Raw genomic sequence first — 24,060 nt, forward strand, 5'->3', positions numbered from 1 at the left:
TTCCTTTCCCGGCATATATTCCTTTCCCGCAATATTCCCGATTAAAAATCGACCCCCCCTCCCACCGAAAAAAAAACGCCAAGCTTCCCAGAGAGGCCGGTGAAGGAGGCTACTAGCCTGACTAAAATCGCGCTCCTAGCGGCCGGGCCCTATAGTATTGCTGCTGCCCTAGGAGGGGTCATTAACCCCAGCCAGCGATAGATTGTGTAAACACAGGCTACTCAGCCTAAGGTGCATGCAAAAATGACTTTCAAGCCCTGTGATGCAAAAAAAAACAAGACAGTTTTAAACGGTTTGTATTTTGCCTTATGATGCAAACTGGTACCAAGGCTAAAACCAGTTCAGTTCAGAATCGAAAAAGGGATGCATGGTAATGTGACCTTTCCCACTGACACAGAAGAGGGTCTGCATGGGGGGTTCTTGGTAACGCTTAACGGTGAATTCAGGAGGCCCGGTAATGCTTAACGGTAAATTCAGAAGGTCCGGTAACGCTTAACGGTAAATTCAGGAGGGGTTACAAAGCATGACAGTAAACATTGACGTTCGTTCCTCTTTGTACGGCGCTAAACTAGGTTACCTCGATGGTTGAAAATATCAGACTAATGGCATTGTGAGAAGGAAAAGGTGCCCAGAGCCCGGAGGAATGACAGGGACAATGCCTGCTGTGTCTATGACGTTTGCTTCCCTGGGTCAGTGCTCCCACCAGAGGCGGCAACAGCAGTTTCTTGTAGGCTGGGGGGGACTATTGCTGACAAAATTTTCAGCACATGGAGCGCCGAAGGCGCAACGCATCGTATGGGGGTAGGGGGTATGCTCCCTGGGAAATTTTTTTAAATCATGGCCCTCTGAAATGCTATTTCCTGCATTTTCCGGCAAATTTTGCTGACAGAATAATGAAATTTTCATCAAAATTACACATGGTTGTAGCAATTGACCTCCGGCCTCCGACATATTTTTACCATTTCAAGCTCGGACGGCACGAGAAATTGCCAGACAAGTCCGGGGAAATTTAAAAGTCTGGACCGTCTGAAACGCCATTTACTGCATTTTGAAGGACAAATTTTGCTGGCCAACGAAGGTAAATCAAATGACATTTTATTAAAGAGAAAATTTTTTGGGCCAACGCCCCTGAAACAATTGTTTTCGCCAGGTCGTCGTGAGCACCAAAGCCGCAAGCCGTTGCAAGGGAGGTCTGGAGAAACCTCATTTTCTGCATTCGATGAGAAAATTTTGCCGGAAACTATGCTAAGTTGGACACTGAAATCTGTTTAAGTGAAAAGGTTTTTTGGGAGGGGGAGGGGCGACGCTTCCGCAACATATTTTTACCCGAAGCGGCCGGGAGGCTCGGAGAAATTTTGAAATCTGGACCCTTTGAAACACCATTTCCTGCATTTTCAGGGGCTCTATCTGGCATTTGACTTCGTGGGTATAACTTGTTACGAAGAATTTCTTGGTAATGCTTAACGGTGAATTCGGGATAACAAGTAACGATTAACGTGGAATTAAAACGACCAATACGCTTCACGAAGAATATACCGATAACGCTTAACGGTGAATTAGAGTGGGTCGGTAACGATTAACGGTAAATCAAAATGGCTCGTAACACTTAACGGAAAAAGGCATGCAGGCCCTCACAGAAGTGCAACGTCCTTCACAACCTTACACTTCTGAAACACAAGAGAAAAATTTGTGCCTGGCTCCCAGGATTTTAACCTGGGCCCGCCAGCTCATGAACCCAACACATTTACCACTCAAGCTAAAAGTTGACAGAACAGACTAATTAGACTAGTCAGTTGGTGTCCTCCGAACCCTACTGTGTCATTTGCACTGTGCTTCTTTGTCTATCATGATCAGAATCTCCAAGCGGATCTTGCAGGCTGACAATACTATCTTATGCAACCGTAAGAAGCTACATTCTTTCATGGCCTTTCAAGTGCCTTCAAACACATCCTGTTTCAAAAAAATTTTTGATTCAGAAACATGGCCTAAATATAAGATTATTATCTAAAAACTTTTATTTTCCTGGGTGACGCCACAAAGTATGACGTCACATACCTGGATGTAACCTGGATCCAAGCTTCAATGGTATATAATATTATACATGTATTATATTATGTAAAGTGAGAGGTTGGCTAAAGTGCAATGCAGAGCACTACCTAATTTACCATTTTTCTGAATTCTAAGATTTCCATTAGTTGGCAGTTCAAAACAAAAGTGTTGAGCCAGATCAAGGAGGTTGAAAGAGGGCCAGATCAAGTTGGTGAGATCAAGGAGCTTTTATTACTCCTTAATTTGCCGATCTGGTTTAACCATTCGAATCCTGTAATCTATCCCAGAAGTGAATTTTCAGGTTTCTGCAATTTTGAAGTTCTTCTAGTTCTAATCTGGCTCAAAAGCAGTTCAGTATAGAAATATCTCAGCAAGAAGCAACCTCCTTGATCTCAGGGAGGTGTTCTGAATCTTTCCATCCAGTGCTTTGGGACAGTCCCTGTGGGACTTGCTAATTCAACTTGCTAATTGGGAAGCATGCCTTAACAATAACTGACCTCCTTTGAACCTGCATAACAATGTGCATAATTACCAAAAAGAGGAAAGTGAATGCCTTATATACAGGCCCATGTAATAGGATTTGGAAACTACAAATAATCTCTGGAACAAACTTTTGCCTGTTGTTTCTATATAATGAATCAATGACCTTGATTGTACATTTGTGCTCAAACAAGCTAAGTACAGATTGTAGCGCTAGTGATAATGTACAATTTTGATTAAAAAAAAGGTATCTTATCACCTCTACAAATAGTCTAATACATTCCAGTATTTACAAGTTCAACTTCTTCTCACCTCTTAAAACAGTTATAAATATAAGTACAGATGGAATCAATAATGTATGGTTGATCTAATTGCATGAGAAATATGAATTTTTTTCCGTGGTATTCAAGTATTGGAAATAGGGAACATATCTTGTATATTTTCAAAGAGGACGTTTCTTTTGTTGTTGTATAAAGTACACTAAACAATAAAGTGACACTCATCCTCTATCTTATTCAAGTTACAGTATTGGCAAATTCTTTGTTCCAGAGGAATGCGGTTATGTCGGCCTTCTGGCTTATAATGAATCATACTGGTAAACAGCTTCATAGCGGGCTTCAAGTTTATTAATAGTCAAAAAGATAATGGTTCTTTGGACCAGATAAAGCCCAGGTTATCAATAAGTTTGGTTATCAAAAAGTTTGTTGTTATTTTGTGGGCCTTTCTGCTTTTCAACGCCTGGCTCTATAGTACAAAAATTGCTTGTATTTGCAAGATACTCCAGGACCCCAAATTTTACATATCAATACCCTCCGTGTTGGCAAACTTTCCTGGTTGATTTTGAAGAGTAGAAGGCCTGTGGTATATATTTTGATGTGATACTGATAGCCATTCTGGAATGGTAGCTTTATTCTGGCTATCAGTATCAGCCTTCAAACCCATCATCAGGAACTTTTTGTCTGAAACCAAGATAAAAGCCCCTTGCTTAAACAAGAGACCTAAGGTAGCCAAGACAAGAGTAAAAGATTACCAATTGAAAGGCAAATAGTAAAAAATTATATCTATTCCAAGGTTGCTGTAAAACCTAGGTTAGGTCAGTGAGATCAGAGAATTCTAAACTCCTTGGTGATCTACAAGGTAGTTAAACCTCTTTGGGTAAACTTTAGTCTTCTATGCAGTGTTAAATACTGACCTGTTCTATACACCAGTGGAGGCACTGAATAAGGCAGCTACCATTCACTTCAGTCTCTAATTACCTGTCATTATAAATCAATACACGCATTGTTGTTGCTGGCTTTAAACACCTTCATGTAGGTGCAAAGGAGATTATATAATGACTTCTCTAAAGATAGGTGAGAAAGGGGAGGGGAGGTGATAATATCACACTCTTGTGATAAAAAGGCCTTTGTCCCAATCTCAAGGATTTTAGAGCATGTAAAGAGTTCCAGATGAGGACAGGGTGTTGTTCTGATTGATCAATGTTCTGTGATCTGATCTGATCTGGTGACGGTTGATTATTATTTTCTATTGGGCACTTAGAACTTCATTAAACACAGCTGTCCAGTAGGTATCAAAAACCTAATAAATAAGATTCATTTAGCACCAGTGTTTAATGAATTTCTAGGTGTCCACGCACCCGGCTCGGGACACTTCTAATATTGTGTTATGTAGTCATAACCAACATAAAATATGACTGGTGAATGCCACCTGGCTATATGCTAATAAAGGATCAATGTTTTACCCTGAGGGGTGCATCATGAGATAAAGCCGCCAGTGGTTGGTTTCTATAACCCAAACACCAGCTATCAGCATGGCAAACAAGGCGGTTCATGTCATCTACTTTTCCACCAACTGAATGTATCATTTGATTTACTACAGTTTACAATTCAGTAAATAGTTACTGGAAGTTCCGAAAATAATTTCATCAGGTTGGCACTGATAATAGGATAAAGGTTTTTACACAACATGTAACTAAAAGTACTGTACTTTCATTGTACAGTACTTTTCTTATGGACTCCAATGATTATCCTATTAGGGCACCCTACCCTTACAGTACATGTGCAATTTACAATAATTGAATTTATACTTTTAAGGGAAGCTTAGGCCTGTCATGAAATTTATGAATTTTGTGTTTATGTTCCTGACTTGCACCTACATGTACAATCAAATTGGCTTAGATACTAATAAACCCTAAGTGGTGATGTTAAAGAAAAAAATGAAAGAAGTAACCATGCCCAAGCTTCTGTACTTCTGAAAAATATGAGTAGCCATTGAAGGAAATGCATTTTCTTGAAGTGAAGTTCATTCATAGGTCAGTTATTTCTAATGCCAGGCATCTCCAGCAACAGTCAATAAAACTAGGAAAACAAAACAATAAAAAATGCCTCCATTATATATCTGTTTTATATACATAGTTAAAGTCAAGTCTGAAACATCTAATGAAATCTAATGCATTGTTTAACAGTTTCAAAACAAAATTAAATGCATAAAGAATGCTTCCTGTCATTGTCAAGGCCATTCCTGCAGAAATTCCTGCAGGAAACATTCTTCCTGCAGGAATTTACCTTTCTCCTGCAGGAATTTCTGCAGGAATGCCTGCAGCATTCCTGCAGGAAAAACGCTTCCTGCAGGAATTCCTGCAGGAAAAACGCTTCCTGCAGGAATTCCTGCAGGAATTCCTGCAGGAAGAAAATTTTCAAAATGAATATTCATGAAAGTTATTATCATATTTCACAACTGTACATCATACTTGTCAATCATATGTAAAGACTTTGCACCAAGTGCTTTTATATTGAAAATATTAGCACATTTCAAAATGGGAAAAACGGAATTCCAATCTTAAGATGGAGCTTCTTGGATGTCATCGGACGCTACAGTAGCAAACCTATTAAATGTGTTAAAAAGGTGTTACTTGTTAGTTACTGGCCAAAAGTTAGCAAATATACTGTATTCATGAAGTAGAAAGCAGACAGAAGGAGCAAATTAGCAAGTGACAGCATAACCCCCCCCCCCCCTCTTACGTATGGCTCAGTGACTTTTCAAATTGTCTTTTCAACTCCAGAGTCTGCTTCTCTGTGTGTCATGGCTATTTGAATACACTGTCATTAAGAAAAGGGCAAATACATGTGAGTGGGAAGATGACAACAGACTTGCCAGTGATTGGGAGTGGCAGGAAGCACAGTTCAAAGTTGGTAAAAATTTGTCATGAATCAGTGAGAACAATCCATCGGAGAGACTGCTGGCTCACATGATGGTCAGTTTGTCTTAACATTGATTTTGCAGTTCATAATTTTGTAATATTTTTGGAAAAGCTTGTGAATGGTCAAAATCCAATGGTTCATTTTAATTGCTAGTGTACAAAGGAATCTGTTTGATGGAGTCTCTGACTTATTGACTAATGGTGTTTTAAAATCCTATCTTGCTGTAAACAACGCTAATTACCTATAAGTAAGTTATAGTCATTGTTAAACAACGTTTGACTAGAAACCAGTTTAAAAATGACTGTCAACTCTCCTCTACTTTGTCTTTATTTTCTTGGACCTGTAAGCCTAAAAACATGTGAACGCCTGTCAGTTAAATTTTATCTTTCTTTCCAATCGGTCCAAAATCTGGTCCACTGATTTTTTTCAAGTCCGTTTTTTCCAGACCAGTCCAACAAGAAAAAAAGGTTTTGTACAGGTACACAATACTGGTACCTTACTTGGAATGGTGATGTTTTCAGAGCACCCATTCCAAACACCTTTAAGAAAACAACGCTAAAGTACTAATGTCACGAACAGCTCATTCAGCAAGCTCGCACCAATCGAGAGGAGTATTTGCGTAACGTCACGCAGGAATGCTCACGTTTACTTGTTTTGAGTTCTAACGGCGTCAAAACTGTCAACGCTAAAAAAGCCGCCATGTCACATTAACCCTGAAAACAGTGTCGGTCTGTGTTTCAGAGTTCGTTTGAACTCGATGCAGCTAGAAAATTTAATATTGATCTAACCACCAACATTTTGTTTACCAGACTCTGTTTACGTGACATAATTGCATGAAAGAATGAAATTTTTTAAAAGAATATTACCTAAAATGGAAACAAGGGTATAGGTGGCAAGGGGGCTTTGTTGTTGGGTTCTTGACTTAGAAGTTGAAGTTAGAACCCAAACTTTGAGGTTCTGGGTTTGAAGAATAGCGACTAAGATTTTGTCTTCTCTTGTATTTTTCAGCTATACGACAGTTGAGGCTCCAGTGGAATACAACGAATCCGAAGAAGACCTGATGAAAGAAATTGAGTCCAACTTCTAGTGATGCTTTCTATCAAAACAGACATTCCATTCAATAACCATTTTTTTTCATGTCACTTGTTCAATACTGTATTTTACAATGTATGTTCTGTTACTGGATGTTGTAAATATATAAAGAAAAGACACATATTATTATGAATTTTGTCATTTCCCCATGTTCACTCTACACAAGGACATTTACCTTGGTCTACATTGTTTTAAATGTCTTTAATATCTTTAAATTCCATTTGAACTCTACTTTTTGCTTTATGTTGCATTATTTTTTAATCCACAAATTGAAAAAAATATATTGTCCCACTTATAACTCCAAAAACAATCTATGTTGCTGTCAAATTGATGAAAGAAATTTTTGTTTCCAGCCAAACTTTTTTGTATCAAAAGAGACCCCTAGCAGTTCTTCATATTTCTGCACCAGGTGGCTTATGTGTACTTACAGTGAACTGAAATTCAATGTACATTCGTCAAGTTGTCAACAGATACTGTGCCTTTTATATTCTTATCAGAGACAAATTCTGCAATTGTGAAAACTGTAGAGTATAAGTGTGCAGATGCAACAGTGATAAACAATATGGATATCATGTATAGAGTTTATAACAATATTTATCTTGTGAAGACAACAATGTTCTTTGTCATAGTAACATACCCATATGAGTATACAACAGTACTGTAGTGTCCAATTGCAGGCTAATTTACTTGCTTGCCTCTTTGATTGTTCTCAGCTACCATTCAAAGAATATTAAACAAAATTTGCAAGATGGATTTCTACATTTATGTTGTATTGTTCTCCTGCAACAGGATTTCTGTATTTATATTTCAGCCATACCATAGGTATGGTGAAATATATTGTATTCGTAATGTTTCTTTCTTTCTTCTTTCTTTCTTTCTCCTGTCAAATCTTCGGAACACGGTATCTCCGTTGTTCCTGAACCGATTGACTTGAAATTTGACACAAGGGTAGAGTGGGTCAATATCCCCAGACGTTTTTTTCATTTTTTTCATATCTACCTTTAAAATGATTTTATTAAGGTTTTTTGGTCATCTTAAGACCAAAACTGTATATTTGGGCCCCCTGTACCCTGGTATTATAACCGAATGAGCTGAAATTTGTCACAGATGTGCTTTGATAATTCCCCCATACAAATTCAATACCACTTTTGGTGTACAGTATAACGAAATGCTTATTTTTGCGATTTTTTGGTCATTTTTTGACCAAAAAAGGACACTTTTGGCTCCTGTACCTTGGTTTTAGAACCGGATGACCTGAAATTTAGTATAGGAGTGCCCTAGACATATGCGCACATGGATTCATTAACAGTTGAGGCATACAGTACAACAAAATGCTTAATTTTACGATTATTTGGCCATTTTATGACCAAAAAGTACACTTTTGGCTCTTGTGCTCTGGTTTTAAAACCAAATGACCTAAATTTTGGTAAAATGGTGCACCAGATATTCATTCAAATGACACATGTATAATTTTTGTCATAGACTACGTCAAAATGATAGATTTGGGGATTTTTTTTCCAATAGCCACAGGGGTCAATGACCTTAAGGTCGTTGACCCCAGCTGCAGATTGCACCTTCTGGCATATATGTCTATTTAATCTAATTAGATAGGTAACCAATCACTTAGCCTGAATCTATATCCTAAAGAGGGGGGGGGGAGGGTGACAGCCAATCAGCGAGTCCGGTGTTATCTGGAAGAGTCCATTCTTACACGGAGGGGTTCATTTTTTTTAAAATTCATCCTCGGACTGGTGAAGTCTTTCAGTGGGTGTATTTTTGGACAGGTCTATTTTGCAGTTTTACAGAAGGTGTGCTGGAAGAGTCTATTCTCGCACGGAGGGGGGATTTTTTTAAATTCATATTTTGGACTTTGGTGACTTCTAGTTTGTCAAAGTCTTTCAGCAGGGTTATTTTGGACTGGTCTAATTTGCAATTTTAAATGGGTGTGCTGGAAGAGTCCATTCTTGCATGGAGGGGGGATTTTTTAAAAATCTATTGGCTTTTTTTTAAATCCATTTTTGGGACTTCAGTGATTATGTCAAAGTCCTATTTTAGCGGATGTATTTTTGGACTGCTCTACTTTACATGGAAGAATCCATTTTTTGCACACGGAAGGGGGATTTTTTCAAATTCAGTTTGGACGGGTGGTGATGATTCAAAATTCAATTTTTAGTGGAAGTGTTTTTAGACTGGTCTATTATACCTTTTCATGCACTGGGACCTTTTTTGCTGAATTCAATTTTGGATTTGGTTTCTTATTCAAAAGGCCAAGGTTTCAGTGGGAGTATTTCTGGACTGGTCTATTGTGCAAATTCACATAGGGTGCACTGGAGTCCATTCTTGAAGTTGAACGGGGGAATTTTGTAAGATTCATTTTTGGGTTAAACCGCCATTAGTAAAAGTGATTTTTCAAATGGGTGATTTTGAAATAGTCTATTGTTGCATGGGGAGGGAGATGGCTGAAATATGCTGTATTTGCTCTCAAGCAAATGTCGGCCTTTCTAGTTGTTTTTGTCATTGTCAACAGCAACTTTTTTTGTGCTTAAATCTACCATAAATTTTGGCAACTATAGTGGTCACGTGATCAGGTAATGCCCTTATTTGGTTACGCAGAGTTGCTGTTGCATGATGGGACATGAGCAGAAAAATAATAGGCAAACATGTTTACTAACATTTGTATGAATCAGGAATTAATCTGACCAAGCTTCAACCTGCTAATCTAGTCCATAACTAGATAATCTTGATCCATGCTTATGCAAATCAGGGATCTCCATTATAAACAATCATTTTCCAGTAATCCAGTAATGTCTAATCTTTTATGTGGGACTTTTTCCAAAGTCTCCATAATAGAAAAAGCTTGTAGTTGTATAGAACATATTCTGTCTGATGAATTAGCATAACTTAACTGTCTGCCAAAAGGAGATCATAATAACTGTTATGTATCAGTATTTGGAACATGCCATATTTTTATGTTCATTATGACGCCTCTTTTGTTTTGTTGAAAGAGAATGTTTTCTGTTATGATAGAAGAGACGATAGAAAAAAGTTCATTTCTTGATTTCTCACAACTTTTTTGTTTTGTTTTAAACATGATGTTGTGTATTGACTAGTGTATTTTGTATGGATACAAAAAGCTAGATTCGAGCTGTTCCATTAAATTCCAAAGGGAGATTTCTGGATTATTTTGTTAACAGAAATCCATGAATAGGGCTTTTCCATTTGCCTTTAATCCCGTCCCTCCCCCTGGAATGTTATTGGAACAGCCCCTAGTTTATCCATGTAGTCACTTGTGAAAGCTAGTATGTAGTTTCATGTCACAAATATGCAAACAAAGTCACTGTAATGTACAGTATAACTGTAAGACATCACAAATATGTAAATGAGGTAAACTTGAAATCATACGTTTGTGCCATACACTTTGTATGTTAACAATTGTTTGTTAGTCCGATTGTGTCAATATTGATAGTCTATGGACATGCAATGCTTATTGATAAATACGTTTAGCAACGACAATGTATTAGACTGTGTATATTATGTATAATATGGTGACCTACGTCTATGATTGTCTTTAACTTATTTCAGAGTATCGTACAAGGATTTTGCAATAGGTGTAGAAGGATGTTGTATGTAAAAGTCACTAAGTTTTATCCATCAGATGTGGTTCTTTCATTCAAAAAGGAGAGTTGATGTTGTAGGAAAAAACGGAGCCATTTTGAACAATAAAACTGTACAATTCCTGTATTCTTCACGTAAATGTTTGAATGTGTTTGTGACACAGACTATAGTAGGAGTGAACCGGTGTCCTTGGTTATGAAAGTGAGCTCCACATACTTAAAGCCCGTCACACACGGCCAACCATGGTCTAGCTTCCGACCTTCTCCAAACCATGGTAAAGAGTAAGGCCCAATCTACACACAGTTTTTACCGATATCTGTGGAGATGTCGGGAGGGATCTAGAACGTAGGGACAACCATGGCGCTTGCAGTCATAAACATATAGCGCAATTTTCCAAATGGCGTTATATGCTAATGAGCCTTCCCGAAGTCGGGAAGCATCTACACGCGCGAGAATCTGTCGGGGACCCCTGCTAAGCTATCGGTAAGGTATCGTACGAATGGTCCGGACCTTTCCGGAGAAATTTTCCCGATATCGTAATGGCGATATAGTAGTTCCATCTAGACGCTGAAAAAAAGCTGTCGGCGAGAGGTTGTAGGCTCGCCGATATCGGTAAAAACTGTGTGTAGATCGTGCCTAAGTCATGAGCAAGCCAACTGTGGTTAGGAGTTATCTAACTATACGTTTGAATATAAAAGAGTCATATTTTACTCAGACATGATCTGAGGAGTAGACCGGAGCTAGTCAGGATGGATTCGAGGCTACTCCCAACCCAGCACCGACCTGGGTTGGGAGTGGTCGGGAGCAAAGTTGTTGGAAGGTTCTAAATGTATGACAGTCTATCTGACTTGTATATCAAGAAAATTTGCTTGAATAATGACAAGAGAAATGTGTCACTCTTCAACATGTTTGATACCTTTTAATTCTTTACCTTTAACCATAAATCTTATAATCAATAATGTGCACATTTAAACTTTTGATTATAATTCAAGATTAGGAATCGTTATTCATTCTTACTAGCACGTAATCTATTATCATGCCTGGAATGTTTACAAAAAACATTTAATGTTTCACAGTATTACTTTAAAGTGAAAAATAATAAAAGTTTCTGACTCACCATACATATACAAATATGTTCAAATAAATACAACCAATACCTGCAACTAGAAGAGATTTGGTAATTCAAATCTTGATATTATCTAATATATGCAAATAATTTACATTCTAATATTGCACCAATATATTTCACCTCTTGTGAAATATATAAATAAACTAATCCTGAACTAGTTATATACCTCAAAACTAATAAACACCCTTTGCCGAAATATACACATTAAAACTTTGAGCACATGTGACAACTAGTCACTGTCAGCAGCAAGTTTCTGAACTTTTCCACATTTGAATAGTGCACTGAGGCCCCCTAGCAGGTGTGACCATAACTGCAGCAGCATACGGCAGCAATATACCTGTCCAGTAAACCGCTACCAGTACTACTTGTCTTTCCTTTCTAAAACTCTGTTGCCAATTCCTCTTGGTTTATTCTTAACACAATATAGTTTGATTTCTATACACGCAGCTCCTTGTATGCAGTCTTTCCCTGAAAAAACAAAGTTACACGAAAATCTCTAGCATAAAAATGCCAGAGTTTAAATACGCAATTGATTGACTCACATTGACTTCTGTAGTACCTAAAGCTCTGTTCGAATGAAAGCTCATCTGTGCCTTGGAAGTAGTAAAGTTTAATCTTTGTTTAACACAAAGAAAGCTCTATTGTATTACATAATCTAACGTAACAAGTGTTTCATATTCATCTTTTCTATGCTGCCATTGGTTAAAAGACGCTTGCCTTGCTGCCCTTTTCCCGCGTGTCGGCCTGTCCGGTGATGGCGTCTTTCACGCGGTACGCTGCCTGCACCACATTCAGCGCCTCCTGGTCCCGGACAACGTTCTGCTTCCACGTGGCCAGCTGGGTCAAAATGTCCGCACTGAAACCAGCTAAAAGAAAAAAAAAACCATCAAGATTCAGTCTGATTTTGCACTGGAAGGTCTTGAAGCTTGTTTAAATTCCTGTGTTTTGGGATGTTTGTGATCTTGTGTGTCTGTAGCTACTTGAATACATTGACAGTCAGTTAAGTCGCCAGCTGGGTCAAAATCTCCGCACTGAAGCCAGCTAAAAGAAAAAACAACATCAAGATTTAGACCCTAGTCTGTAACTATTTGAAAACAGTAGCTGTCAGTAAAGTTGCAGCAGCCTGGTTTGAAGCTGAAGCCGCTGCATTCAAACCAGCTAAAAGAAAAACATCAAGATTTAGTAGGATTCAAAGGTAAAAGGTGTAAGTTTTGTTTTTTGTGCGATGTTTGTGTGTTCTGTGCTTCCACGTGGCCAACTGGTTCAAAATCTCCCCACTGAAACCAGCTAAAAGAAAAACAACATCAAGACTTAGTCTAATTTTGACGTGAAAGGTGTAAAGAGGTTTTATTTCCTGAGTGGTGTGAATGTTTGTGTTCTGTAGTTATTTGAATACTCTGTCAGTAGATAGGCAGGAAGTGAGTGGGAAAATGGTGTCACTTAAAGGGGCATTCTACTCCACACGGGAGTGTTATTTTCCTATAGATATGAATTTTAGGAAGTAATAAATACATACTATGTCACATCATACGATAAAGTACCCAGTTACTCCACGTGCCTCAAAAGCATTCAGTCTTCTACTAAACTCCCCAAGTACCCGCTAATTGAATTAATCCTATGGTTGAATACAATGCAAAATTTTTAGGTAAGGTTACAAAGCTAATTTCAGGGGCGCTAAGAAAGATACGTCTTGTTATGCGTTCTTTGATATCTTGTGAACAATTGAACTTCTTGGTGTGCTTAGCGCCCCTCATTTATGCCTAAATTATTCACGATAAAGGAAGTGTCTACACGTATAGGGAATGCATTGGTAGGGTCTGCATGGGTTTAGTGAGCGTCATATTGTTTTACAAAACACTCATCGCGAAATTTATCCCAAGGTGAATTCAACAAAATTCGGCTGATTATGTATTCATTGACACATTATCTATCGGAAAACATCACCCCCCATCTGGAGTGGAATGCCCTTTTAAAAAAAAACAGGGAAGGCACCTTCAGCACGTGTCTCGTCCGGTTGTAACTGGTTGTGAAGTCTGGGCCCCTCCACACTGATCTCCAGCTCCTTATCGAATGCCAGGATGTTCAGGACAACCTGTATGGGAAAATTGTGTATATAGACTTATAAGACACATTAGAACTTTAGATGATGTTAACTGTATCTCTGTTATGCTGCCTATGTGTCCACATTGTATTGCCTTTGTTGCAATTTGAATAGATAAATAAATATACAGTAGAAGCCGTTTAATTGCACACCCCATTTGCCAGTGTTCTTGTGCAATTATCCGAATGGTGCAACAAAGCCAACTTATTCAGCTATACCGCACCAACGGGATTTGGGCATTGGGCATTCACAATTAACAGAAGTGTGCGATTATCCGTTGTGCAATTAACTGGCTTCTACTGTATGACCCTTGACTCTTCCCTCATGACCTCAATGACAAGCGGCTTGAAGGCTGATTTGAGCTTTCATGAATAAACAAAAGTTCAAACAAACAGATAAACAAACAAACAAACCTGTGCCACACCCGATAGCGTTGTGGTCCCACTTGATGCTCCGAGTGCCAGGTGCTTTCCGCACGGGTTGGACACCGGCACCACGATCGTCGGACTCAGCCATGACAACGGGCGCTTCCCAGGTACGATATAGTTCTCCTGCACAGAAGAGAATAATAGCCAGAAATTCCAAAGTTAAAATTTTTTCACAATCTTTTTCATATCCTATGACACACCTTTTAATTTAATAAGATAGTGGATACTTATAATACAAAAATGTATATAGATAAACTACAACTAGGGTTGGGTACTGGTACAGAAAATTCCGATCTGGTTCAGGATCATAGGGTTATTGTTACTGTTACAGTAGTGTAGTAGTACTATATATCATATTTGGACATACCCAAGAACAGACAGTCAAAACTAACTAATACTTGCCTTGCAGTCTGTAGACTAACTAAGTCTTATCCTTTATGTGTTTGAAGATATAATGCACAGCTGGCATCTTAGAAAGGGAGTTGCGACTGACAACTAAACCTGCTATGTTTTGGCTCTAAATCTTTATCTTTTTTAACTGATTATCCCTAAAACATGTGACTGTCTAGTATTTGTGCTGTTTATTCTGTAATTGGTGCAAAAATACATCCACTGATCGTTGATTTCATGCCTGTTTTTCCTACTAGTTCAGCACAAATTACCACAAAGTATCCACCCCTTACTATAGAGCCCTAATATTCAAGATGGCCGTTCGACTCACAGGGTTGGGTGCCCCGGTCTGAGAAGCCTGCCCCGGGATGGAGAAGTCGGCCATGTGACCGTTCAGGATGACCCCTGTAGAGGTGATGACCCCTGACCCGAAAAGGTCATGAAGACTCCTGGAAAACAAGAATCAGAGAATCACATGTGGTGACAAGAAAATAGAATCCTTCAAGATATTCAAAGTAGTATTGAAAATCATTTCATACTCTTAATAGTCCATACTATTTTGTTACAATATTGTTGTTTATTGGTCATTCTATCATAATATAGAACACAACAGAATGGAATAGAGTAGAGTACAGTAGAGAAGAATAGAATAGAACAGAATAGAATAGAATAGAATAGAATAGAACAGAATAGGATAGAGCAGAATAGAAAAGAAAAGAAATGAAGGAGAAAATGTACACAAGTGACACACAGAAGTACACAAACTCACGAGGTAACAGACACCATGTCCAAGTCAGGTCCGATCACAGACACGTGACTCGCTCCCTTGTCATCTCCCAGAGTGTAGAACGGTCCGTAGTGGTCCGGTGATGTATACGCCTGCGAGTCATCGATTTTCCCGCGCAACTTCTTTGCTTCAGCTTTGCTGTGAATGACCAGAAAAAAAGATTTGTAATGATTCTCTTATTATTGATAAGACAAATCAAATGTTAAAAATTTTTGACATAAAAAAATCAGTTGCAAAAAACTTGCATGATTTTTCCAGCAACACCGGGATGGACCCTTACTTTATTGAGTTTTGCCTTACCTGACAATCCTGTTCACTATCCCTGTAACATTAGGGGCCTTGTCAGGGTCCCCTAGTGTCGTGTGCTGGGCATAACCAAACTTGAATGCCTGAGAATAATAAAACCAAAGTAAGGTTATATCCTTCCATGATGTTTTGGTATGGACAGAGACTATCCCCTCCCTCTAGGAACCAATAACGGTCTGTACCCAACCTAACCTCCCTCTGTGATGCCTACTTCCAGTTGTTGATAAGTTTTAGCCTTCATTGTGTCATTCCAAATAACATTACATCCCTCCATGGTGTTCAGTATTCACTGAAGACTGTCCCCTCCCTTTATGACCTATAATGGCCTGTCCCCAACTCCCCCTCCCTCTGTGATGATCACTACTGATCTGTCCCTACCTCCAGCAGCCATTGGTAAGTGACTGCCTTGTTCGCATCTTTTCCCGTCATGTTATATCCCTCCATACTGTTCAGTTAATAATGGACAGAAAGCTGTTCCCTTCCTTATGGTAAACCATAATGAACTGTCCCCAACCTCCCATTCCGTCTGTAACCTCCCTCTGTAATGCCTACTGATCTGTCCCTACCTCCACCAGTCGTTGATAAGTGACCGCCTTGTTTGCGTCCTTCCCAGTCATGTTATATCCTTCCATGATGTTCAGTATGGACAGAAGACTGGGTCCACCAGATGGGGCCGGGGCAGTTAGGATATAGGACCCTGCAACAAAAGATTGTTTGCAATATCCTCAATATAAACTATTATACAAAAATTATGTGAAAAAAAGGATTGATTCAATCATTGACACTCGAAGCCATACCAACCAAACGATATGGTGTTGAACAGAAGCAGGGAAATTTGGGGATATGTTTTGTGTGACCTACCCTCGTAAGCAGGCCTTATATAAGTGCTAGTTTCATGAGTTAACTATGATAAATGAGTTTACAATGATAATGCCATTGGAAAGGAAATCAAACTTTCTACTGATATATAATACATTGAAATTGATGCAGAAACAATGCAAATATGATCAACCAAGTAAGTTTATTTGTCTCTGTGTACAGAGGATCGGTTCTTATGTGTTATTAGAAGCAATTTTAATATAGTCAGTAGAGTGGTAAGAAGTGAGTGGGAAGATAGTGTCACCACATAGTGTCAGACTTGCAGGAGTGACAGAAAGTAGTTCAGAGATGGTAGAAGTAGTCATTTATCAGACATAGCAGGTCACGGGGTCAACAGAAGAGGCTTAACTAATTCACAGAAATTTCTTCACTTTTTTCAGTCAAAAGATAAGCATGGAATACGGAACTCAAAAGCAGAAGTGTACATATATTTACAGAAAAGTTACTAGACAAGTTGAGTAGTATAGAAGGGGCTAATGATGCCCACCTTTGTAGGTGGTGTTGAGTGTTGGTTTGAGTAAAGCCTGGTAGTCTGTCAGGTCCTGTACATTAATGACTCCTCCTGTGTTATGTGCCTGGAAAAACAACAATTTTTTTTCGAGTTGTCCAGTAAATAACAGTCATAATTTGAATTTTCAAATTTTGCAAAGTGGAGCTCAATATCATTTGGTTTCCTTCAATCATAGTTCTAAAAAAATCTTTAGGCTCGGGTGGACTATAGGTAAATTAGTTATATTTTGGACCAGTAAATAATGCAAATGATTTGAATTTATAAATTTGCAAAAGGGATTACAATATCATAACATTGGGTTTACTTGATACATCTAAGTTCTAACAAAGGTAGAATTAGATACTAATACACACGAGTTAGGTACATTAGATAAATTTGTTGCATTTCTTGTAAGTGTAGATGGCATTTTCAACATTACAAAATTAACTACTAAAAACATTTTATTTTGTGTACATCCTGATAACCAATAAAAAGAAGCCACAGATACAATCAGAGACTGCTTACAGCTGTTACAACACTCTCTGCTATTGGTCCAGTGTAGAAGACATCCGCCCCATTCTCCGCGACCTGTTCAAGAGTGTCCGCCAGATCCGACCGTGTCATTTTCTGTCCCGCGGTGAACAGTCTATCGTTGGGCGCGAAAACTTTCTTAAAGTCTCCAGACATGTTGTCTATACCGATGGACGAAAGGGCATCAGCTGTGGGAAAAATGACAGAATTTTTAATACTGTAAATGCAGAAATTTTCGTGGTGGTTTTATGTATTTTTCCATAATGGCAGTAAAGAGACTACAGTGCATGGTGCTACCACGAACTTAAAACCACCACGAACAGTCCTTTTCTTGCTACTGCGAAATTAAATCCCCGCAAACTTAGTGCATTTACAGAACTAAGGTACAATGTACTAGGGGAAAAAAGGTGGCAAGGTGATCTTGTGGTTCTAGTTGTTGACTTGGAATCTAAAGTTTATGGGTTCAAATCCCTAATGTACGGTAGGTCTCAATGTATGTTGTGCCTTTGGGATAGCCACTTGACGAAAACACTTTCTTCATCACTCAAAAGACACACTGCAACAGATGTAAAAATGAGTACCTAAGCTTTGGTTTAAGCAATAGAACATGAAGTTAAGCCCAGGCTCTGTGCTTGAAGACAGTCACACATTAAGCACATTAAAGAACATAGTACTGAAAAAAGAGTATAGGCTAATCTTAGTGTGTGTGTGTATTATCAAATCTTACAGCCTGGTCTTATGTAGGTTAATCTTACTGTACAAAACTGGTATGTTACTGAATAAGCGATCAAAGATTTTAGATCCGTTTTGGTGACAAATTTACACAAAGGACTTTGAAATATCATGTTTTGCTTTTAGCTTTGGAAAATATCTATTGTAGGTACAATGTATCATGAAAGGGGTAACTTGAAATTCCAAGAAGCGCCACCTACCCAACTCTTCTGTTACTGCAAACCCACTCCTGGCCAGCTCTACCACAGGACTGATCACCCGGGACCACGGCAGTCTGAGGGGTAAATAAACTGTAGTTATCTTTAGGTATAGAATACGTTCATGAAGGTTAAACATCCAGGTAAACTATATTCAAATAAAATACAATATGTACAACTGGATAAAATCAATCACAATGCAATACATTGTAAACCTAAAGTATGATAATGTTAATAAATACCATACTTACTTTCCATATTTCTGATGTGCGAGCTCTAACCCTCGCAACTGACTAGGAACTGCCACTGCCAGACCATCCTGTGTAAGAAGAGAAACATTGTTCAAAAACAAAACTAAAAAACAAAAATTTGTACAAAAAGAATTGTTACCTTGTGGTCAGGGTTGAAGTACAATGTACAAACTAAAATTTCTGGGTTGGAATCCCTAGTAGTCCCCAATCTTGTGCTCTTTGAATAGGCACTTTATACCTATTTCCTCACTCAACTCAGGGAATAATGAGTAAACCTATAACTAGCTTTAGCTAGGGACATTCTCCTTGGAGGGGTGTTATTGGGACGTAAACCCGTAGGCCCCGTGTTTGAGGAGAGTCACACCTCGAGCTCACTCACTCACTCACTAAAACAATCCACCACACTATTTAAAAAGAGCAGGGGTACATCCCGGTGTGAGTGGATCAAAACCTTATAGTCTGGCAGGCTTTTAGCCAGGCATACGTCAACGCGTCATCTGGACGCACTTTTCTTAGAATAACAAGAAATTTGATGCCCCTGGACGCCATGTACTGGGGAGAAAATCCACGGACAAGCATGAAATTCTGATTGACCAGGGATGCAACCAGGTCATCTGTGGTCCCAGTCTTCTACTGTGACATCTGTAACAGTATTTTTGCCTCTTGGGATACCTTAGAATGCACTGTTTCAACTTAAAATTATCAAAAACTCTGCACCATGGAAGGTGGATGCCCCTGGACCCTCCCTACAATAGTCACTTACCGAGACTCACCAATACGTTTGGACTCCCTATTATAAAATCCTAGCTAAAAGCCTGTAGTCTGGTCTTATCTACTGTTATGGTGCAAACTGGTGTGCTACACCTTAAAGTCGTTTACCAGCTATGTAAAACAAACAAACAAGTAGTCCAGTGGAGAGAGACACATACCACGTTGACTTGACTGAGCTTGTTGTGGAACATGTCCCTGGTGGCTGCTGATGGCGCCGTCTCTCGGAAGTCGATCACGGAAGCGCTCTTGTCCCTCAGTCGTACCACCATGAACCCACCACTGGAACAAACAATCAGTCATGTCAGGCAAGTGTCAAGTTAAAATTCTTTACAAACCTTTCAGCAACATTACATACACTGTGTCTATTTATCACTTTCTGTCACAATAGTGAAAATAACTAGCATATTACTAAAATACTGACCAAAAAAAAAATACCACCTCATGAATCAGTATCCTCTCCCATTGACTCATTGACCTAGAATATCTTACCGATAAATGACTGTTTTTGCCAACTCTGAACTCTATAGCTACTTTCCTACTTTCTGCCACTTTCTGCAAGTCTAACCTTGCAGTGACACCATCTTCCCACTTACTTCCTGGCACTCTACCGACAGTGTATTCAAACTAGGAACACACAAGAACGCAAACATCCAGACACACTAAAAACAGACTTTGTACATGGAGGAAAACAACAATCTCCAAGCAGATCCTTAGATAGACAGTAGCATTTTTTTTTTTTGGTTCTCCTGTCGGTTGGACAGATGAGGAGGCAGACAGGCTTTTTTTGCCTGTTTGCCTGACCTGCACATGACTTTTTATGGTGAAGGAGGGGTGTGCAATTCCTTCTCCACCCTCTCGTCTACTGGAGCACTGAGTTTCACAGGGGCAACTGTATGCAACGTGTGAGGCGGCTCCAGCAGATGCAGCTTTGTTGTTCGGAGTATCCGTCTCCTAGGAGGACTTCCAACCAAGGATGTAAGGGGTTCCTCCTACCCCCGACTCGTGTGCCATGGCTGGTGCCGCTCATGCCCGAACATGCCCCTAAGGCCTGTCTCGGCCACAAAGCCCCACCAAGGCCACACAACGCCACTAGCCGCAGCTAGATACTCATTTACACCTGAGTTAAGTGAGGGAAGTCGTGTAAAGTGCCTTTCCCAAGGGCACAAGATCGGTGACACGGAACCTGGATTCGAACCCGCAACCTCTTGGTCTCGAGCCGCAAATGCTGCCACTGCGCTGCGCGGTCCCACTAGACAGTAGCATAAGATAGTATCAAAAGCTGCCAGAGAAGTGAAGCCGGCCTAGGAGTGTGTTTGGCTACCCAGTGGCAGATGACTCTCTTTGGAGAGGCTATGTCACTGGTAAATCTGCCTGGCGATTAGAAAAAAAACACCTACCCTCCGATTCCAGACACCTGTGGGTTGACAACTCCTTGGCACAAAACGGTCGCTATGGCAGCGTCCACAGCTGAACCCTCGTTCTTCAGGATGTCTGCCCCGATATCGGAACAGAGCGCGGCATCCGACACCACGGCTCCATGGGGAACAACCTACAACAAATAATAAACAAATCATTAATCAACAAAGGCACAACTAAACTTTTGTTTCCACAATTTACCGGTACTACATGTATAAACAAAATTTAAACTTTACTTGCTTGATACATTCTTACTAGAAGATGTACAAAATGTAATGCAGCACGACTTCCTATACCAACACTAGACAAATTAAAATTTGTGAGCTAATGCTGGACATATCACTCAGGAAAGGGATCCAGCCATGGAAACCCTGCTTCAAACCTTGAAGTCAAGTCTCAAGATATTGCTTTTGCCTGATCTCCTGAATATCAGCAATCAGACCTGAGTGACATACCACAATGTCCAACCCTCGCAACAAAGGGAACAATGGGCCTTAAACCAAGAGAGAGAGACCAGGGCTCGAAATTCATTTTGGAGATTAGGCGCACTGGTGCACCTAGCTTAAAAAATTTTTGGGTGCACCACTTAAATCTAAGTAATAACGGTTAAACCTAATAATAAAACTTAGTTACAAGCTATAGAATTATTAAACAAGTACCATGACAGACATTTTTATTATCTTTCTAACACTTAGATGTTAAGAATATGATGTATACTAGTATACTTTGATATCTTTATGTACATAAACCTAAGAAAATATTTGGGTGCACCCTGTGCACCCACAGAAAATAATACACCTTTCTCACGCAGCGGCCATGTTAGATCGAAGACGAGGTCAATGAGGCAAACAGACAAAACTTATTTCTAAAATAAGCTCCTGTTTAGATTTCCCCCAAACCACACAAATTTTCACAATATAAGATCAAATAATAAATATTATAACTAGTGTTATGCACCAAAAGATGTATCAATTTAGAGTAGCGTAGACTGACCCCATAGTCCCTTAAGAGATGCAAAATAAAAACATAACAATGCAAATATTTGACGGACATGCAGCCAAATCTCTTATTCAGTTATTGGTCACTTTCCTAATTGGTAGGCCATCATTGGTTGAACTACTAATTATGATGGACAGTCTTTTGTTTGCCTCATTGAACTCGTTTTAGATCTATCATGGCCGCCGCGTGAGAAAGGTGTATTGGGTGCACCCAGTATTTCGAGCCCTGGAGACTGAGAGTTGATCAAGATTTTAGCTCACCTGTGGTGGCCCGACGTAGATCTGAATGATGAGCGCGACCGTGATGACGACAGCCAGACTGACCCAGCCCACGATGATGAAGGTGAGCCCCTGGCTGGGGCTGCACGTGAACGGCGGTTCCTTCCCCGTGTAGTTTTTCAGCGGCACCTGCTCGTTGTCTGGAGTACTGGACGTGGACATGAGGCTCAGCATACGTGGTCCCGTGATCAGGTTCTCCGAATCTGTAATAATAAAAAAAAATAACAACATAAAGACTACATTGGATATCTTAAATCATTATTGATCAGATGGGAGACCACCAAGGAAGACTGGATTCTTAAGACCGACCAAGAAGTCATGATCAGGAATTCGTCTTTTGAAAGGGACGTAAGACAGGGCTTCCGTGTTTGAGGAGGTGCCTCGAGCACATAATTCAGCCCCTACTGGCTGCAAATAATACAGCAAATGTATTATTATTATTATTATAAATATGATGATGATATTTTAACAGTTAAATGCATTTTCTATTATAAAATTACTTATGACTTATTAGTACCACTGGCAAAAGTTGTGAGACATCATTTGCCCTATGCAAGCATCAACCACATGAAACATTAAAAAAGAGCATATTGACTTCTTATACAAAGTTCTATGAATTATTAAAGGTCTTCACTCTTCACTATTTGAAGAGGACAAATAACTAATACAAATTTATTAATAGGCAGCCCAGAAATTTTTAATTCTATGCCACTCCCACTTGATAATTTTTCGGCCCCATTCAAATAACAACTAGCTCTGTAACAAGAAAAGTTTAGGCATTGTAAATACAAAATGTTAACACAACAAGTAAATTGGCGAATGATATTCAATATAACATGAAAATTGAACTTTGTTAGCTAAAAAAATTTAGAAAAGTGGGAGGGGTGCACTTTACCAGCAGCGTCTGCCTCCGGAGTAGCGACCATCTCTGCGGTTCCCTCGGCGGCTGGATAGTCTATAGGTGACGGTAGTCCGTCCTCTGTCGGTCTGCCGAGATCTCCGTCCTTTTCCGACATTCTGGAGACGATTTGGACCGCTTAAACTGCAAGATATGTCAGATGACAACACGACTAGCCGGAAAACAATTTCTGTAATTTTGATCTCGCCGCGACGAACTCACGCGAGATCTCACCCTTTGGACCAGTCAGAAGCGCTTTCATGCGATCCGTATGAAAACTGCAGTTATGAAGTGCAATTTTTTGGGACAAATAGTTTGCATGGAAAGTGACGAATCTGTCATTGTTAAAGATAACGTTAACTGTTTCGCGTTTTTAATGCGAATTCAAAGTTGGTCATTTGTTCCATAAGAAGTTGATTCTTTACTTTTCAGATTCACTTCTTGTCTTTTTCTTTCCTTATTCACTTCACTTCAAGTCAAGTAAGTCATTCTCTTCATAAAAAGAAAGAAGAATAAAGAATATGTGCAGTAATAACTTTGGGAAACCAACCTTGTGTTCAAATTGAAACTTTCAAGTCTGCTCTGCCAACTTTGTATCAAAATGTCTTTTTGTATCTACACATGATTGCAACTTGAAAATCTTCCTTATAACTGAATTAGCTCTGATATTTATGTGTCTAGAAATATGGCTAATAATGTGGTGTCTGTTTGCAAGTGTACCAACAGGGGCTATGTAGACTGTACATGTAACTGTCAGTTATGTCTCACAGTACCAGAGTAAGACAAGCCAGCATTTTCATTGCTTTATTTTCTGGGTTAGGTAAAGCTTTATGTATAATCATACTTTAATACCTAATGTAGTATCCTAATATCAAAATGGAATTGAAAATAAACTTGTGTTGGTCAGCCGTCTCAGCCAGCCTTCCCCGATGTGAACTCCACCACAGTGAACAGAAGACTGAGCTCTAGTAGTTTACGTTAGCCGAATTTATTGGGTGGTTTTATAGTACGGGGTTGGTCTTTAACGTTATTGCATAACAT

At 39.3% G+C, this 24,060-nt stretch overlaps 2 protein-coding genes across 4 annotated transcripts in view; one reads left to right on the forward strand and one right to left on the reverse strand.

The window, feature by feature from the left end:
- LOC118404548 overlaps positions 1-7,582 on the forward strand; it is a 31,322-nt gene extending 23,740 nt beyond the window's left edge. For both annotated transcript variants that reach the window (XM_035803700.1, XM_035803699.1), the window contains one exon: positions 6,738-7,582. In XM_035803700.1, the coding sequence (XP_035659593.1) occupies positions 6,738-6,816 (79 nt within the window). In that variant the 3' untranslated portion in view covers positions 6,817-7,582. The remainder of the gene's footprint in view (positions 1-6,737) is intronic.
- A 4,604-nt stretch (positions 7,583-12,186) lies between these two features.
- On the reverse strand, positions 12,187-23,256 carry LOC118404798 (glutathione hydrolase 7-like). 2 transcript variants are annotated; one of them, XM_035804144.1, is made up of 15 exons: positions 23,017-23,254; positions 22,104-22,324; positions 20,826-20,977; positions 19,587-19,707; positions 18,658-18,725; positions 18,410-18,483; positions 17,472-17,665; positions 16,944-17,031; positions 16,144-16,274; positions 15,572-15,660; positions 15,254-15,409; positions 14,816-14,933; positions 14,080-14,217; positions 13,558-13,657; positions 12,187-12,431 (listed from the first exon to the last, which is right to left on the reverse strand). In XM_035804144.1, the coding sequence occupies exons 1-15, from the start codon at positions 23,135-23,137 to the stop codon at positions 12,268-12,270; spliced, it is 1,935 nt and encodes a 644-aa protein (XP_035660037.1). In that variant the 5' UTR covers positions 23,138-23,254; the 3' UTR covers positions 12,187-12,267. The 2 variants fall into 2 exon arrangements, with proteins under 2 accessions (XP_035660037.1, XP_035660038.1); XM_035804145.1 differs by lacking the exon at positions 12,187-12,431 and adding an exon at positions 12,740-12,852 and having other exon boundaries at positions 23,017-23,256.
- Between the last annotated feature and the right edge of the window lie 804 nt (positions 23,257-24,060).

This window comes from Branchiostoma floridae, chromosome 17 (assembly GCF_000003815.2).
Source record: "Branchiostoma floridae strain S238N-H82 chromosome 17, Bfl_VNyyK, whole genome shotgun sequence".
Taxonomy (NCBI): domain Eukaryota; kingdom Metazoa; phylum Chordata; class Leptocardii; order Amphioxiformes; family Branchiostomatidae; genus Branchiostoma; species Branchiostoma floridae.

What these genes read in the sequence shown, in the direction of transcription:
- LOC118404798 (XM_035804144.1), bottom strand. Translation starts at nt 23,137, where the DNA reads ATGTCGGAAAAGGACGGAGATCTCGGCAGACCGACAGAGGACGGACTA. An exon ending in TGCAGTAACAGAAGAGTTGG is followed by an intron (nt 17,666 to 18,409) that starts GTAGGTGGCGCT and finishes TTTTTCCCACAG; the next exon opens with CTGATGCCCTTTCGTCCATC. An exon ending in CTTATCAACGACTGGTGGAG is followed by an intron (nt 15,661 to 16,143) that starts GTAGGGACAGAT and finishes TATTATTCTCAG; the next exon opens with GCATTCAAGTTTGGTTATGC.